This window comes from Triticum aestivum, chromosome 1A, assembly GCF_018294505.1.
Source record: "Triticum aestivum cultivar Chinese Spring chromosome 1A, IWGSC CS RefSeq v2.1, whole genome shotgun sequence".
Classification (NCBI taxonomy): domain Eukaryota; kingdom Viridiplantae; phylum Streptophyta; class Magnoliopsida; order Poales; family Poaceae; genus Triticum; species Triticum aestivum.
This window is the reverse complement of record NC_057794.1, coordinates 38,539,423-38,555,070: the sequence shown is the minus strand read 5'-3', so window position 1 is coordinate 38,555,070 and position 15,648 is coordinate 38,539,423. Positions and strand designations below refer to the sequence as shown.

At 45.6% G+C, this 15,648-nt stretch overlaps 1 protein-coding gene and 2 pseudogenes across 4 annotated transcripts; 2 read left to right on the top strand and 1 right to left on the bottom strand.

The window, feature by feature from the left end:
- LOC123099672 (thylakoid membrane protein TERC, chloroplastic-like) overlaps positions 1 to 2,499 on the bottom strand; it is a 7,092-nt pseudogene extending 4,593 nt beyond the window's left edge.
- On the top strand, positions 2,387 to 6,310 carry LOC123188412 (transcription factor IIIA). 4 transcript variants are annotated; one of them, XM_044600532.1, is made up of 9 exons: positions 2,387 to 2,606; positions 2,724 to 2,902; positions 3,009 to 3,161; positions 3,422 to 3,554; positions 4,229 to 4,358; positions 4,866 to 5,145; positions 5,255 to 5,490; positions 5,592 to 5,735; positions 5,850 to 6,310. In XM_044600532.1, the coding sequence occupies exons 6-9, from the start codon at positions 4,962 to 4,964 to the stop codon at positions 6,012 to 6,014; spliced, it is 729 nt and encodes a 242-aa protein (XP_044456467.1). In that variant the 5' UTR covers positions 2,387 to 2,606; positions 2,724 to 2,902; positions 3,009 to 3,161; positions 3,422 to 3,554; positions 4,229 to 4,358; positions 4,866 to 4,961; the 3' UTR covers positions 6,015 to 6,310. The 4 variants fall into 4 exon arrangements, with proteins under 4 accessions (XP_044456467.1, XP_044456443.1, XP_044456452.1 ...); XM_044600508.1 differs by having other exon boundaries at positions 4,216 to 4,358; XM_044600517.1 differs by having other exon boundaries at positions 2,471 to 2,606; positions 2,729 to 2,902; positions 4,216 to 4,358.
- Positions 6,311 to 11,350: 5,040 nt separating this feature from the next.
- Positions 11,351 to 13,858, top strand: LOC123098731 (protein Rf1, mitochondrial-like; annotated as a pseudogene).
- Positions 13,859 to 15,648: the final 1,790 nt, after the last annotated feature.

Here is a 15,648-nt window from a genome sequence, read left to right as displayed (position 1 = left end):
CATTAGCTGCTCAATGATGGAAGGGTTATGCTTAATAAGTTTGTGGTAAGATAGTACATGTAACTAAATTGGTTGAACAAGGTTGTTAAAAGACAGGGATGAGACTATGCTTTTGCCAAAGGAAACTTCGCTTGGGAAAAAGCAAGTAAATCCTTTTAAAGTGCGAATATTTTTTTAAGTGCTAGCATGAACTGCAATGGAGGACTAAAAACTGAGGGCTTTGAAGACTGCTGCACGGTTGGATGCGGATGGTCAAAAATCTTTGTTTGATGCTGGTTATTTTGGCTGAAATATGAGCTGGGCTGGGGGTGCAGATATCTAATAAGTTTGCGTTCATTTAAACCTTTGCTTTCCTAGATCAGCTGATTAGCCTTAGGAGGCGGCAGCTTTAGCTTGCTCTTTTACCTTTTGCACCAGGACGATTTTTTATGCTTTCTGGTCCGTTATCTTATGATAGTGGAACCCGATCCTTTTCTGGGATTGTATGGAAAAAAAAAGTGCTAGCAAGATCTTCTCATAAAGGAAGTTGCCAATGAATAACAGCAAAAGTAAATATGTAAGCGAAAGAAAAATAAAATATGAAAAGCATGACCTCCTTTTTTTAACACAGGAGAACAGTTTTACCTTGTAGGAAGAGAATAGCAGGATCGCAGCAAAAAATAAATTCACCGCTTCAAAACTCTACAGAACATGAGGAACTTATAAGCATTATTACAATCGGATAAAAATAATAATGGCAACATGGGAGAACAACCAACCTGAATGGTAGCTACTCCTAGGATGATCAACACTGCACGGAAGATCACTGCTCCGGCAATACCATAAGAAAGCACCCGATTCTTGTTTCCAATGTCACAGAAAGAGTGAGCAGAAAATCAAAAAGTATATTAGGACTTTGCCTATCACATTAGCTATTAACTGTACCTGGTACTCCAGTGGCACTTTAAAATACTTGAAGACCAGAATGAAAACAAAGAGATTGTCCACCGACAAACTCTGTTCCAACAAATAGCTGTTACATAACAGAACCTGATCACATTGCTATACCTCGAATATAGAAGAAATTAAGGAGAGCTTTTGTAAGAAATCATGTAAAGATATGCAAGGGCGCAACTAAGCAAAGTAGCAAACTAACTTGCACAACCCAAAGTGTGAGCTTACACAGTGCACTGATTGTTACTTTTACTAACCCTCATCCTATTTGTTAGTAGACATTTTCCTACACGGTTATGTCTGAAACATAGCCATGCTTTCATTCAAGCATCTAGTGAAGCTAGTATGCAATGATGCATTCGATTCTCGAATGGGCTCCTATATGGTCTTGAAAATTCTAATGCAAAAAGGAACCACACCTCCAACAGTTGCTAAAACAGCATCAATGTTAAAGATTAGTCGAGATGCATAGCACACACCCTGCAAAATATTCCGATGCCTTCTCAACCCCATCCTTCAAGGCGATGCTAACGCCGAATAAGACTGCAGCGATGACCTGCAACAAGAGAAATTTTCGAGCTCACCTCTCAGCACAAACAGTGAAATATTGTTATACCACCAAAACTAATTTCGACACATCCACATGTAAAGACTCACCACCAGTGCAACTCTTCTGATGGCCGAGTCTTTCGGGGTCACGCTGGCTTCCAGCGCAGGCTTCACGCTTCCATCGTCGACCGTTGCACGCGGCGTGGAACTCTTCTTCTCCACCTCTGCAACATATGTCCAAAAGAGGAAGCTCATGATTAAGCTCACAACAAATATGACCAGTGCTTCAGTGGATAGCTCTGGGTGGTCACTGTACAATCAAAATTGACCTGGAATTCATGTTGAGAAACCATCACAGAATCTCTAGGCTAACAAAAATATCCTTAGGCTCTGAGTGCTGAGTTCTCAAGCAATTCTAATTAAGCTCATGGAGCTTCAAAGATTCCAACCAAGCTAAGCGCAGTGCCCGGAGGAAGCTTGGAGCTAGCAGAGCGGGGGCGGGCGGCTTACCGGAGCCGACGGAGAGGCCGTCCTCCTGGTCGGCCTCCGTGGCGCGCCTCCCCCGCTTCTTCCTGCCCCTCTTCCCGCCGTCGCCGGGGCTCCGACGCGACGCCGCGACCACCGTGAGGAGCCGCCCCGGCGCCGGACGAAGCTGAACCACGTGCAGCCACGGGGCGGAGAGGCGCGGAGGGACGAGCCGCGCGGGGGCGGCGGCGGCGACCATGGCGGCCATCGCCGGCGACGAGGTCGGGGAGAGGCCGGGGGGCGTGCAGCGGCAGTCAGCGTACGGTCTCGCGCCTCAGCCACAGCGGGTGGGAGAGCGAGCCGAGGAAACGGCAGCACACGTTTTTTTTTTGAGCTGCTGCTGCCCGGCGGGCCAGCAGCCCACTAAAAGCCCAGGAAGACTCACGGCCCGCAGCCCAGCACGAACCCGAAAAGTGAGCCCGGTCTCGGCCCGGTTAGGCTCTGATACTAATTCCTCGACACGTGTCGCTGGCTCTCCATCCTCCTCCTCATTCGGGTAGTGTGCTCGAGGGTTCCTCTTCCTCCACTGCGCCGCCGCGAGCCTCCCGACCCCTCCGTCGCGATTCTGCGAAATCCGGCGGGTTCCTACGCGATCCGAGGTAATTCGACGGCGATTGGTGCCGCTGGAGCCGCCGATTTTGTCGATCTCGGTCGGTTTCTCGCTGTAATCGTTGCTGCTTCGTGAATTTCCTGATGCGAGTTCTGCGACTGGTCAGGCCAGATGGGAGAAGGAGATCCGGAGGGCAGCGTCGTCGGAGCGACGGAGACCTCGACCTCGCCGGCGGCCGCGGCGGCCGCCCCTGTGAGGGACATCAGGCGGTACAAGTGCGAGTTCTGCGACGTCGTGCGCTCGAAGAAGCGGCTGATCCGAGACCACGTCCTCGAGCACCATAAGGTCTAGGACGTCGTATTGTCTGTTCTTGTGAAAGCATCCGCGCTACTGATTTCTGCGGGAACTGTGATTTGTGGGTGAGCTGAAGTGTTGCCGCTGTGTGCTGTAGGACGAAGTGGATGGTCTGAATGAGTACAACGTAGGTGGTGGTGGCGGCAGTGCGCCGCCGGGCAAGGAGATCGGCCATGATTGCAAGGAGTGCGGCGCGAGGTTTAAGAAGCCGGCGCATCTGAAGCAGCATATGCAGAGCCATTCGCCCGAGGTATCCGAATAGTCCTGAGTTTTAGTTTTGTGTTTCAGGGGATTTCCATGTCATTGGCGCAAGTGATGCATTCTGTTTGGCTGTTCAGTCGGTGCTCGAGAGCAAAATAAGCACCGACGTCTGCTTAGAAGTGGTGTTTGAAACCCAGTTCTTAACAGTGATGGAATCCGTATAGATGATTAAGAGTTGCCGATTGATTGTTTCCAAGCGTGCTTGTTGTATGGTATTCCGAATTGCTGAACTGTGCTGACTTTTTGCAGGCTGTTTAATTGTGTGAAGCATTGGATCCCAAAGAACTCCAAAATGCGAGAGGGCCCTGAATGGACTAGTACCAGGATGGGGAGACCCTCCTGGGAAGCTCCTTCAGGAAGCCTCTTTCACGCCCTTCTTCAGGTTATTCCTTCTTTTGTCAAATTACTTGCTGTTAATTCTTGAGCGTTACATGTGATGCACCCTTATTTTTTCAAAGCTACTGCATGCTCGTGTCTTAGCATCCACCACTTTGTCAACAAATCGTGCCTTCTTGTCAATCATATGCTTGTATGTCATAGTTGGTGCTGCGTCATTTGAGTTATTATACTCGGTATCTAAGTACAATGGCCACTTAATGGCCTTCCATCTATGATCCAATATTTAAGTAAGTAGTTGTAGGATGTGCACATGATAAGATAATATTATATGTTTCATTGAGCATATTTTTATGTGAATGATGGTTATTGTGTTGCCTGAGGTCTAAAACAAATTATCCCTGAAATAATAAAAGTTATGTTCTTTGGCACAAGTCACTTGTCCGTTTAGTTCTGCAGTAATATTCCTTGCAGGAAAAATAACAATTCCCATTTGACAGTGAATTATGTTGATATATTATTTACTACTCCCTCCGTCCCAAAATAAGTGACTCGACTTTGTACTAGCTTTGGTACAAAGTTAGTACAAGCTAGTACAAAGTCGAGTCACTTATTTTGGGACGGAGGGAGTATTATTTGGATCATTTGTTTTATTAGTGTGTGGGTGTACCATTGTTTATTTCTCTGAATTGTGCTGATTTTGGCAGACTACATGTTCAGATATGAATGTGTGAAGCATTGGATCCCAAGAACTCCAAAATGCCAGAAGGCCTTGAATGGACCAGTATCAGGAAGGGGAGACCCTCCTGAGAAGCTCCATCAAGAATGCCTCATTCACGCGCTTCCTCAGGTTTGCTTGTTCATTTGGAACTGCTTTTACCCTAGCCGTTGCTTCTTGTTCCAAGCTCTGTTTATTGGATGTGATGTGTATTTATGTGCTACTTAGCGTTCTCAAACTACTAATGTTTATGTATGTACAATGTAGTATGTATGCCAAGCTACTATTTACAAATCTAAGACAAGAATTTAGGACGGAGGGAGTACTACTTAGCATTCTCAACATACTAAAATGTGCAGTCTTAGCATGCAGAGTGAATTACATGTAGTTTTGTTTAGTCACGTTGGATAACTGATGCTATTGTACTATTCACGGTGTTACTACCACTTGATGGTTTTGCACCCAAATAGTTCTTTTTTAGATAGTACGTCCAAATCGTTTAAGCATGTGCACAATACTTATGCTAGTGCTGTTGAGCATGTTTATAAATGTATGCATAAACTTATATTATGTCAAGTGAACTTTTCTTTGGATATGAGAGTACTATTCTGATTTTTATCCTTTTCAAAACTGTTGCAGAGACCCTTTGCCTGCCATGTAGATGGTTGCCCTTTCAGCTATAGCAGGAAGGACCATTTGAACCGCCATCTGCTTACTCATCAAGGAAAACTATTCATGTGCCCTATGGAAGGATGCAACCGTAAGTTCAGTATCAAGGGTAATATCCAGAGACATGTTGAGGAATTTCACGAGGATGGCCCTCGTTGTGGAGGCAAGAAAGAGTTCATCTGCCCAGAGGCTAACTGTGGGAAGGCGTTCAAATATGCTTCCAAGCTACAGAAACACGAGGAATCACATGGTGAGAAACTGACTTTCTATAAAAATTTCATAGTTATTTTCCTTACTGTAATAAGATATGCTTAGCAATCACAATCTTGAAAGTTGATGATTCAAATCTTATGGTGCAGTCAACTTGGATTACACTGAAGTTATCTGCTTCGAACCAGGCTGCATGAAGACTTTTACTAATGTGGAATGCTTCAAGGCCCATAACCAATCGTGTCATCAGTATGTTCAGTGTGATATCTGTGACACTAAACAGCTTAAGAAGAACTTCAAGCGGCATCAGCGAATGCATGAAGGTTCATTTGTCACTGAGAGGATTAAGTGCAACTTCAAGGATTGCAAGCGCTCATTTTCAAAGGTGTGACTTGCAAGCTCACATGTTGCCTTTTTATGGATTTTATTCTCTGCAATAAATTTCAAAACTGCTCGGTTTTCATTCTCAATAACTTTGAACTTCAGAAATCCAATTTGCACAAGCATATTAAGGCAGTTCATGAGCAGAGTAGACCTTTCACATGTGGATTCTCTGGGTGCGGCCAGAAGTTTTCATACAAGCATGTACGGGACAATCATGAGAAATCTAGTGTTCACGTGCTTTTTGAGGTAAATACAAGGCAACCACCACCACCATATCACATAGTTTACCTCAACATGATGCTCTGTTCTAGGAACTTATAATCAGCATGATGTTCGCAATTTGCCGTCACATCTTGGCAGGGCGACTTTGTGGAGGCTGATGAGCAACTCCGACCTCATCCAGGCGGCCGCAAGAGGAAGCCCATTTCAGTCGATACTTTCATGCGGAAGAGGGTAGCTGCTCCTGATGCTCCGCCTGCTTACAGTGATGGAACTGAGTATCTGAGATGGCTTTTGTCAGGTTGATTTGTCCTGAACTGGAGGAAAGATGCTATGTTTTTTTGGATGATCGGGCATTCTTCTGTACTTTGAAATGTCCGCATTATTATTGTCAATGTTATGTGTGTAGGAGTGTGTATGTATGTATGTATAGCTAAAGGAAATAGATTGGCAATAACAGTATGTACTGTGTGTCAAATAGGGTAGCAATTGGCAAGCAAGTCCTTTTTCTTTTCTTGTTCAACTGTATGAAGTATGAATAAATGAAGATGCGGCTTCCGCTTAAGTAATGATGAACACCTATCGTGTTTTAGATGTATTAACATTTTTGCTTAAAATTGTGTTTTCTTTTGAGTAATGGTTGTATCTTTTCTTTTTCTGAAAAAATATGGCAGCGCATATGTTTATGCATATACAATTATGATACAAACATGGCATGTGTATCTTGAAAAGTAAGAAGAATGAAAGTTCCGCTCCTCAAGATGTTGAAAAATGCAGCGATAGGCGGGGGTCGAGGGAGGATCATTCATGCCTTTGGGCATACTATGATCCAGATCTAGCAACAACTTGCCGGAAGGACATGAAGAAAGATCGTGCCAACCACCCCACATACACGTCAAATGTGATGCTCCTTGGTTACGAAACCACTGATCTCCTCGAAGTTGGCACCAAGAACACATCGCCCGAGCGCCGATGAAAGTGCATCTTTTATACTACCACTATTGGGAATCGGTGATTAATGACAAGACAATTGAAAAGGGGACTAACATTAATCAAGTTTAATTATTTCAAGAAATTAGTCCTCATGTTCGTGTGTAAACATCAATGGTGAGCCCTATTTTTGGTTCTGCAAGTGATTTTCTTCCTAAATCTAGACCAAAAAGCATGTTATATTTTGATACAGAGGGAGTACTTTATAGGTTTTTATTTAATTTGAATCCGAATTAAGTGCAAGACAATCATACTATCAAGAGGGACACATGCAAAAGATGTTAGGTTGAACTCCAAGTAAAGATCATCAACCCAAACCTTTCAAGCTTTCCGCTCCCTCCACTCAAATCCTTTGTTTATTCATAGCCTTGTACTTTGTCGTGCTAAAATATCTTCCTTCGGTACCGCCGAGCTATATTTTCTTTAGGATCATCTATGTTAGCTCCGACACGACAAAGCATACATTTTCTCCGATACTGCAGTGCCGATACTAAGAGCATCTCCAGCCGTTGAGCCCCCCAGGAGGCATTTTTTCGCCTCTTGGGGGGCTGCCGCCGGAAATTTTAGCCTGGGGATGAAAAGAGTTCCGGCTGTATCCACCCCCAAGCGAGAAAGGAAACAGCGAACCCGTCGTCCAGTCCACGGAGCTGCGCCCCGTCCTCGCCGCGCCGCCCCGTCCGAGGCCGCTCGGGGCCAGGCCACAGCCGCCCAGGCCGCGCCCGCCCCAGGCCACGGCTGGCCCGGCCTCGCCGCCGAGCTCGAGCAGCATGGGCCCCGAGCTCCACGCAAGCGGACGCCACAGCGGCGTTGGCAAAAAGAACTTGTCACCGGAGCACGACGGTGACGAAGAAGGCCAGCACAGCGACAGCGTTGGCGGCAGAGCAGCACAGGCCTACGAGCACCTCTCTTCGTGCCTTGCTTTCCTTCCTCCCCTTCTTGCTCTTGACGAACACCTCATACCTCGCCTTGGCCTCCTCCCGCTCTCTATCGCCTCCCCTCCTCCGCCCCTCCATTGCCGCGGCGAGGAGCCGGAGGGCGCCCTCGCCGTTCACCTCGCTGACGAGTCTGGACTCCTCGGAGCAGGCCACGGTGGTCTCGAAGTTGCACCCGCCCAGCACCACCGCGAACTGCACCAGCATCTTCGGCCGCGCGCTCGCCCGTCCGCGCCTTCTCGCTGGTCGTGCACTCCTGCATTCCCAGGCCGCGCACTCCCGCGTTTCCCAGGATGCGCTTCGCCTACGCGTACGTGACACCGACCCCCGCCTGCGATGGAGCTCTGTCTGGGGCGGCGCGGGCTGGCGGGCGGGAGCCCGGGCGCGGCCGCAGATGGCTGGCGGGGTGGTGCGCGCGGCCGGGCGCGGCGGGCTTGAGCTGCGGGAAGGCACCGGAGCGGGGCGGGGCGCGCAGCCGGGCGCGGCGGCGACGCGACGGGCCTGAGCCGCGGGAAGGCACCGGGGCGGGGCGGCGCGCGTGGCCGGGCGCGGCGGCGACGCGGCGGGAGCTGCAGGAAGGCACCGGGCATGGCGAGAGAGAAAGCGGACGGAGAGAGAGGGAAGGTGGGGGCTCTGCGAGAGAAAGTGAAGAAAGCGATGGGGAGTGACTGTAGGTGGGCCACAGGAGGCAAAAAAGTGGCGCCGGCACGCCTAGCTGCCCCCCGGGGGGCTGGGTTCGGGGTGGGACTACTGGCGCTATTTTTCCATAAATCCGGCTAAAAGTGACGCTTTGGGGACGTGAGTGGGAGGATTTTTTATCGCCGGTATTAAAAAAGTGGCCTGGGAGGTGTTCCTAGGGGCTCGGGTGGAGATGCTCTAACTTTGCGGAAAAGTGCCACCTTTTGATTCGCTACCTCCACATTTTATTTTCATGGTTCTTCCAAGCACCTAAATTTTTGGGAGGCTTGTTGTACAAAACAGTACCTCTAAGGTGGTGCACACTTCTGGAAAAATGTAGTCTCCTTCTAGTCGTTTAATTTTTGAACGAGGCTGATAGTTCCAATGTTTTTTCTTCGATGCTTCCGGGCATGTTACTTTTTCTAAGCCAGTCCGATTTATGCTTTCTCTATAATAGATCCCACCCCCTTTCATGTGGAAAAAGACTCAAGCTCTTTTATTTATAGTTGAGAGAGTATCTTCCTGGGTTCTTTGAAGAAAAGCTCCCCACTTTCGTGAACCCCTTCCTTTGTGTTCATCTATGTAGCCTATCTTTGTGTGAAAGAGATCCTACTTGAGAGTGTTTTGATTGAAGATCTTTTCAGGAGTTCGTCCAAGTGACATTACTTGTTACTCTTGGAGAGTGTGCGCCTTCTAGATAGTTTTGGGTCACTCGAAAGCCTTGAAGCTTTTTGTAAGGAATTTAGAGCATGTACAAGGTCCGGGCACCTTCTTCGTGAAATATCAATCTTGAGCGAGTCTTCTACGTGCAAGCCATGAAGGAATAGGCGAACATGCACTTTGCGGGCTCTCTGTGGGTGATGTCGACCCCTTTGTGGTCTTAGAGTTTTTGTGGGTTGAACCTCCATCACGACGAGTAGAATAGGGTCAACTATTTGAACCTCGGCAAAATATTGTCGAGTACCCCATGTTTAGTTTCCACATGCTTACTTTGTTGTAGAATTGTTTGTATGTCTCCCTATGCAACCTCATTAGTGCATCGAAAAAAAAAGCTCGTTAGTGCAGGCTGAAAATTGCGAACCTTAAATTTGGAGTAGAAAATATTGTCAGGCATATTCACCCCTCTAGACCACAACCCCCGATCCTATTAGCCACTGGTGGAAAAACTAACTAGTCGAGGGAGCTATATGCACATTATTAGATGCATGGTTTGCCACAGCCATCGAAACATAAACTACGAACAAAGCCCAACCCAAAAATCTACCCCCCCCCCCTCTATCCATCAACCCAAATTTGAGATTCCCTCACCAGGTCCTGCCATGGTGCCCCCAGGAGATGAGGGAAACCAGTGGGAGGGCTGGTCAAGAAGATGGGCGGTGGATCATTACAAGTGTCACAACTCACAAGTTCAAATTAAGAAAACATAAAAGCCTCTTTGATTTAAAGGATTTTCATAGTGACTATTTCCATGTGGCTTGTCTGATTTGTTGGATTGTATCTCATGGATTGTTTTTCGTGTAAGGTTTTCATACTGCATTCTAAATATTTTTCTCTATAAATATTTTTTTCCATTGATATAAAACTAATTATGTATGATGCTGATATACATATCAATAGAATCCTCTACACGTTTTCTATTACGACCCTTTTCTAATAATCCCGCAAATCAAAGAGGTCTTAAATTCGGTTGTTTCTGCGGCTTGTTTGATCAACTTCGCGTGACTTGTAGGGATCCATCATCTAAAATGATACGTGCAAACATAAGAAAATATATTTGAATTAGAGAGAGAGAGAGAGAGAGAGAGAGAGAGAGGTTCTAACAATTACTAGTATAACCTATATCTCCCTACATAGGGTGTGAATAAATTTAAACGTTAGTCGTTGGATGAAGCCAAACTGACGGTATAGAGATGGCAAATCCAAGCACTACCGGTTGTTGGATATCATCTTCGCTCCACCAGATTTTGCCACAACAACCTAGAAGACACACGGTTGAGTTTAAGCATAATGCACAAACCTAAAAAAACAAACACTTCTCCTTTGTTCTAGGATCTTCTATGTTTTAATTTCATTTTTTCTTCTTCTAAATGAAGTGTCATTCTTTGTTTTTTACTTTATGCTTTACAATGCTCGATGTGCATGAACATTGAAATACATTGACTTTTTTCTTCTAGAGTTTTCTATACTTCAGTTATCCAAACTTTTTTTTACTTCTCATTGAGTTATCATTTTTTTTACTTTATGATTTACGTTGCACAACATGCACAAACCTCAAAACACAACGACTTCTCCTTTGTTTTAGAATCTTCTATGCTTTAGTTATCCAAACTTTTTTTCTTCTCAATGATTGACAATTCCCTTTTCACTTTACGATTTTGACTGAACAACATGCACAAATCTCACATCACACCACTCATTTGTTCTAGACTTTTCCGTACATATTTTCTCTCAAATATTTCTTCTAAAAGAATTGTCACTCACACATTAATTTATAAACCTGTTTTCAAGGCTATGACAACACAATCATAAAATCTATTTGTCTTTGAAGATGCCATACTTAGTTACTCAAAGTTGCAATACAATGCAAGATACCTAAAGACGAATGTGATAGATATATTCACACGAGTTTCATGTAGTCTTATACATTGTAGTCTTTGATATTTTGTAGTATTAATTTTGATTTGGAATGGAATAAACTACGAGAATTAAATCCTCATCGACGTTATGCATATATGACTTCAAACTTACATGTTCACGCTCTATATACAATATGGTATCCATTCATAATTTGGTTACCAAAGCTCATGCGTGCAATAAGCATTGCAAAACTGAACCTGGCTGGGACTGAAAAAATATCTAAATTTGCTTGTTGATACTGCTTTTGAAGTACTAGGAAGGGAGCATATTTGTATGACAGGAAGATGGGACCCACACACTCTCGGCTGTGCAACTCCAAACTCTCTTCGCTGCGTACGAACACGGCGGCCGTTCCGGACGCCGCCCAGACGAAGTCTGGTCTCTGACTCCGCCATTCCTTTTCTCCTGACCTCCGCACCTCGCCGATGTCCCGCCTCCGCCGCTCCTCCGCCACGCCGATCTCCAGCCTCCACCTCCTCCGCCACATCTCCTCCTCCACCTCCACCCCCACCCCCACGTCGCCAACCTCACGCTCCTGGTCACCCCATGCCGCCTTTGCCGCGGCCACGCAGCGTGTCCGTGCCGGGACACTCAGGCCGGAAGACGCACACAACATGTTCGACGAATTGCTTCGGCAGGCCATCCCGGTCCCTGAACGGCTTCCTTGCCGTCCTCGCCCGTGTGCCCGCCTCCGGCGTCTGCATCAGAGATGGCCCTGCCCTCGCAGTGTCTCTCTTCAACCGTGTGTGCAGAGAGGAAGCTGGCCCGCAGGTGGCGAGGCTCACAGTTTGCACCTACAACATTCTCATGGACTGCTGCTGCCGTGCGCGTCGCCCGGAGCTAGGGCTTGCCTTATTCCGCCGCTTCCTCAGGAAGGGCCTGAAGACAGACTAGATCGTCGCCAGCACCTTCCTCAAGTGCCTCTGCTACGCGAAACGGACGGATGAGGCTGTGAACGTGTTGCTTCATAGGATGTCCGAGCTCGGCTGTGTGCATAATGCCTTCTCATACTCCATTGTTCTGAAGAGCTTATGCGACAATAGCATGAGTCAGCGGGGGCTCGACATGCTCCAGATGATGGCGAAAGAAGGAGGTGTCTGCTTCCCCAACGTGGTGGCATATAGCACGGTTATCCATGGCTTCTTTAAGGAGGGCGAAACAGGCAAGGCATGCAATCTCTTCCACGAAATGATGCAGCAAGGGCTTGTGCCCGATGTGGTGACATACAACTCAATCATTGACGCGTTGTGCAAGGCCAGGGCAATGGACAAGGCAGAGCTAGTCCTTCGGCAGATGGTTGCTAATGGTGCTCAACCCGATACAGTGACATATAATTGCATGATCAATGGATATGCCACATCTGGGCGGTTGAAAGAGTCTGCTAAAATGTTCAGAGAAATGAAAAGCCGGGGTCTTATGCCAGATATTGTTACTTGCAACTCCTTCCTGTCCTCCCTTTGCAAGCATGGAAGAAGCAAAGAAGCTGCAGAATTTTTTGATTCCATGACCGCCAAGGGCCACAAACCGGATATCGTCTCATGCCGTATTTTGCTTCATGGGTATGCTACTGAAGGATGCTTTGCTGATATGATTGATCTCTTTAACTCAGTGGGAAGCAACGGCATTGCAGCCGACTGCCGTGTTTTCAAAATATTAATTAATCGATATGCTAAACGTGGAATGACAGATGAAGCTATGCTGATATTTACTGAAATGCGGGGACAAGGAGTAAGTCCAAATGTAGTCACCTATTCCATTGTAATAGCCGCACTTTCCAGAAAACTTTCCAGAATGGGTAGGTTGACCGATGCTATGGACAAATTTGATCAGATGGTTGCCTTGGGAGTACAGCCGGATAGATCTATTTATCAGTCCCTTATTCAGGGCTTTTTTATGCATGGTGGTTTGGTTAAAGCTAAGGAGTTGGTTTCTCAAATGATAAACAAAGGTATTCCTCGTCCTGACATTGTGTTCTTCAATTCAGTAATAAACAGTATGTGCAAGGAAGGCAGGGTTATGGATGCACATGATATCTTTGACTTGGTTATAGACATAGGTGAGAGGCCTGATGACATTTCATTTAATTCACTGATTGACGGATATTGCTTAGTCGGGAATATGGATAAAGCATTTAAGATACTTGATGCCATGGAAGTTGGTGTTGAGCCTGATGTTATTACATATAATACACTTGTTAATGGCTATTGTAGAAATGGAAGGATCGATGATGGTTTGGCTCTGTTTAGAGAAATGCCGCATAAGAGAATTAAACCTGACACTGTAACATATGACATCATACTGAATGGGTTGTTTCATTCTGGGAGCACTGTTGCTGCAAGAAAAATGTTCCATGAGATGATCGAAAGTGGAATAACAGTGAGCATTCCCACATATGGTATAATAATTGCTGGTTTTTGTAGAAATAATTGTGCAGAGGAAGCTATCGACCTATTCCATAAACTAAGTGCTATGAATGTGAAGTTTGATATTGCAATACACAATACTATGATTAATGCGATATTCAAGGTTGGGAGAAGAGAGGAAGCTAAGGATTTGTTTGCTGCAATATCACCCAGTGGGTTGGTGCCCACGGAATCTACTTATGCAGTAATGATAACAAATCTTCTAGAAGATGGAGTAGTGGAAGAAGCAGACAATATGTTTTCATCAATGGAGAAAAGTGGTATAATCCCCAGCTCCCGTCTGTTAAATTGTATCATCAGAATGTTGTTGGAAAAAGGTGAGATTGCCAAGGCCGGAAATTACTTGTCTAAAGTTGATGGGAAGAGCATTTTACTTGAAGCATCAACAACTTTATTGATGTTGTCTTTGTTTTCGAAGAAAGGCAAATACCGGGAGGACATGAAATTGCTCCCTGCAAAGTATCAATTTTTTATGGACTTGGTTGACTAGTTGACACATTGCATATGAGACTTGGTTGACTGGTTGACTAGTTGACACATTGCATATGAGGCTAACTTCTCAGAAAGCACAGTTGAGTTTTTGCTTGCATATGAGCTTAAGTCAGAAGGCACAATTGAGTTTTTGCTTGCATAAAGCCTCCTGCCGGTGTAAAAAATTCTCAAACTGACCGCTGGTAGAAGTTAGACCTTTACTGTTTCATAGAGTTCATTTTGTGGTGTCTCAAGATCAGAAATGTTTATGGATCTTTTAATCTTGCATTGGCGAGCAAAGGTAGACCGAATGAACTAGTCTAACACGACTGGTTGCAACTTTATGGATATTGGTTTCTGATGGCGATTGGGGTAGGTGGTATACATATATAATCTTCCACAAGAAGCACTAAAAATACAATCATTCTAGTATGATTTGCACCAGCCACCTGAGATTTTATAAACTCTCTACAGCAGTCATTTTCCTTCATATGAATGCATTTGTTAGCAGTGTCATTCGGTGATCTGCTATCTATGCAAGCGTTGTTTTACTTCTATTTTTAGAATTTTGTTTATTTTGGCAAAAAGGTCCTGGACGAACGGATGTTTGAGGTTGTTCTTGTTATGTCCAATTAGCGGATAAATATACGAGCTCATGCTGGACTCTCCTACACTCCATGCTGCTGTCAGTTGCACTGGTGGGAGCTCGTTGCATACAGGTGAGAAAATCCAGTGTGATTTCTTTATGCTTTACTTCATCGAAGATTCAACTATTTTTCCTCATGGTGTACATAAAGGTATGGCCAAGAATTCACTGGTGTGAGCTTTCTCTTCAGTGTGGAGGACACTAACACTACCTCAGGTTACAGAGAAGGAATCAGAGCATTTGTTTGATGAAAACTTCTTGCTCGCTTACACTGTGGTGTGCATTCCTCTCCAGTTCTGGTGCCCTCTGTTCTCCGTACTGCCCCGCAACAGTAAAGTTTCAAAGAATCCAAGCTTGCAACCTGTACCTTCTCTGTTCATTTCTTGGTCCTCAACTGCATCACTGTGCCACACTTCTCCGCTTTAGGTACTCCCCTAGGTGCACACGCTTACACAGCGAGGACAGCTTTGAGTTCGTCCACCATACACATCCTTCTTGCTCCTCCTCCTCTTGTTCAGATCTCAGCTTCTTTCTACCTAGCGTTGTTCGAAAATAGTTGAAGGTGAACCATACTTATGTTTTGCTCAGTCTTGGTTTTTGGTTGAATAGCATCACCTGAATGTCAACTGAGTTTGCAAGGAATTGGGTGGATTAAAAGGCTCTGAGACAGGCTTCATTCTTGTATGTTACTGAAACTTTGGCTACATAGAAACCTGGGTTCAGTTGCATACCTAGCTTAACATTCAGCCAAATTCATGTTTGTATGCAACATGTGCAAGTTTGGATTTAGCGATTTGGTACCAGAAGTTTATGTCTACTCGAATGCATCATTCATTTATCAATAATTTAGTTCTGCCCATGGTTATGAAAGAAACATTTCTATGCTGTTGTCACCGATATGTTCAGTGATGCCTATTGCACTACGCAGCTAAAGAAGAACTTCAAGCGTCATCAGCGAATGCATGAAGGTTCATTTTTCACTCAGGTTCCTGTGGAATGCATGCCTTTTCACCTTTGCAGGAGAGTCCCGGGTCTGCTGCTCCCATAGCAGTCACGGCGTCTGCTATCCGGTGAGGGTAGATAGGCTGGCGTGTTGGCTGAGCAGGGCCTCCTGTTGGTGTGTGTTTGCCTGTTTGGCACCTGTTGTTAGGCTCGGCATGTCA

What these genes read in the sequence shown, in the direction of transcription:
- LOC123188412 (XM_044600508.1), top strand. Translation starts at nt 4,221, where the DNA reads ATGTTCAGATATGAATGTGTGAAGCATTGGATCCCAAGAACTCCAAAA. An exon ending in GAAACACGAGGAATCACATG is followed by an intron (nt 5,146 to 5,254) that starts GTGAGAAACTGA and finishes CTTATGGTGCAG; the next exon opens with TCAACTTGGATTACACTGAA. An exon ending in GCAAGCGCTCATTTTCAAAG is followed by an intron (nt 5,491 to 5,591) that starts GTGTGACTTGCA and finishes TTTGAACTTCAG; the next exon opens with AAATCCAATTTGCACAAGCA.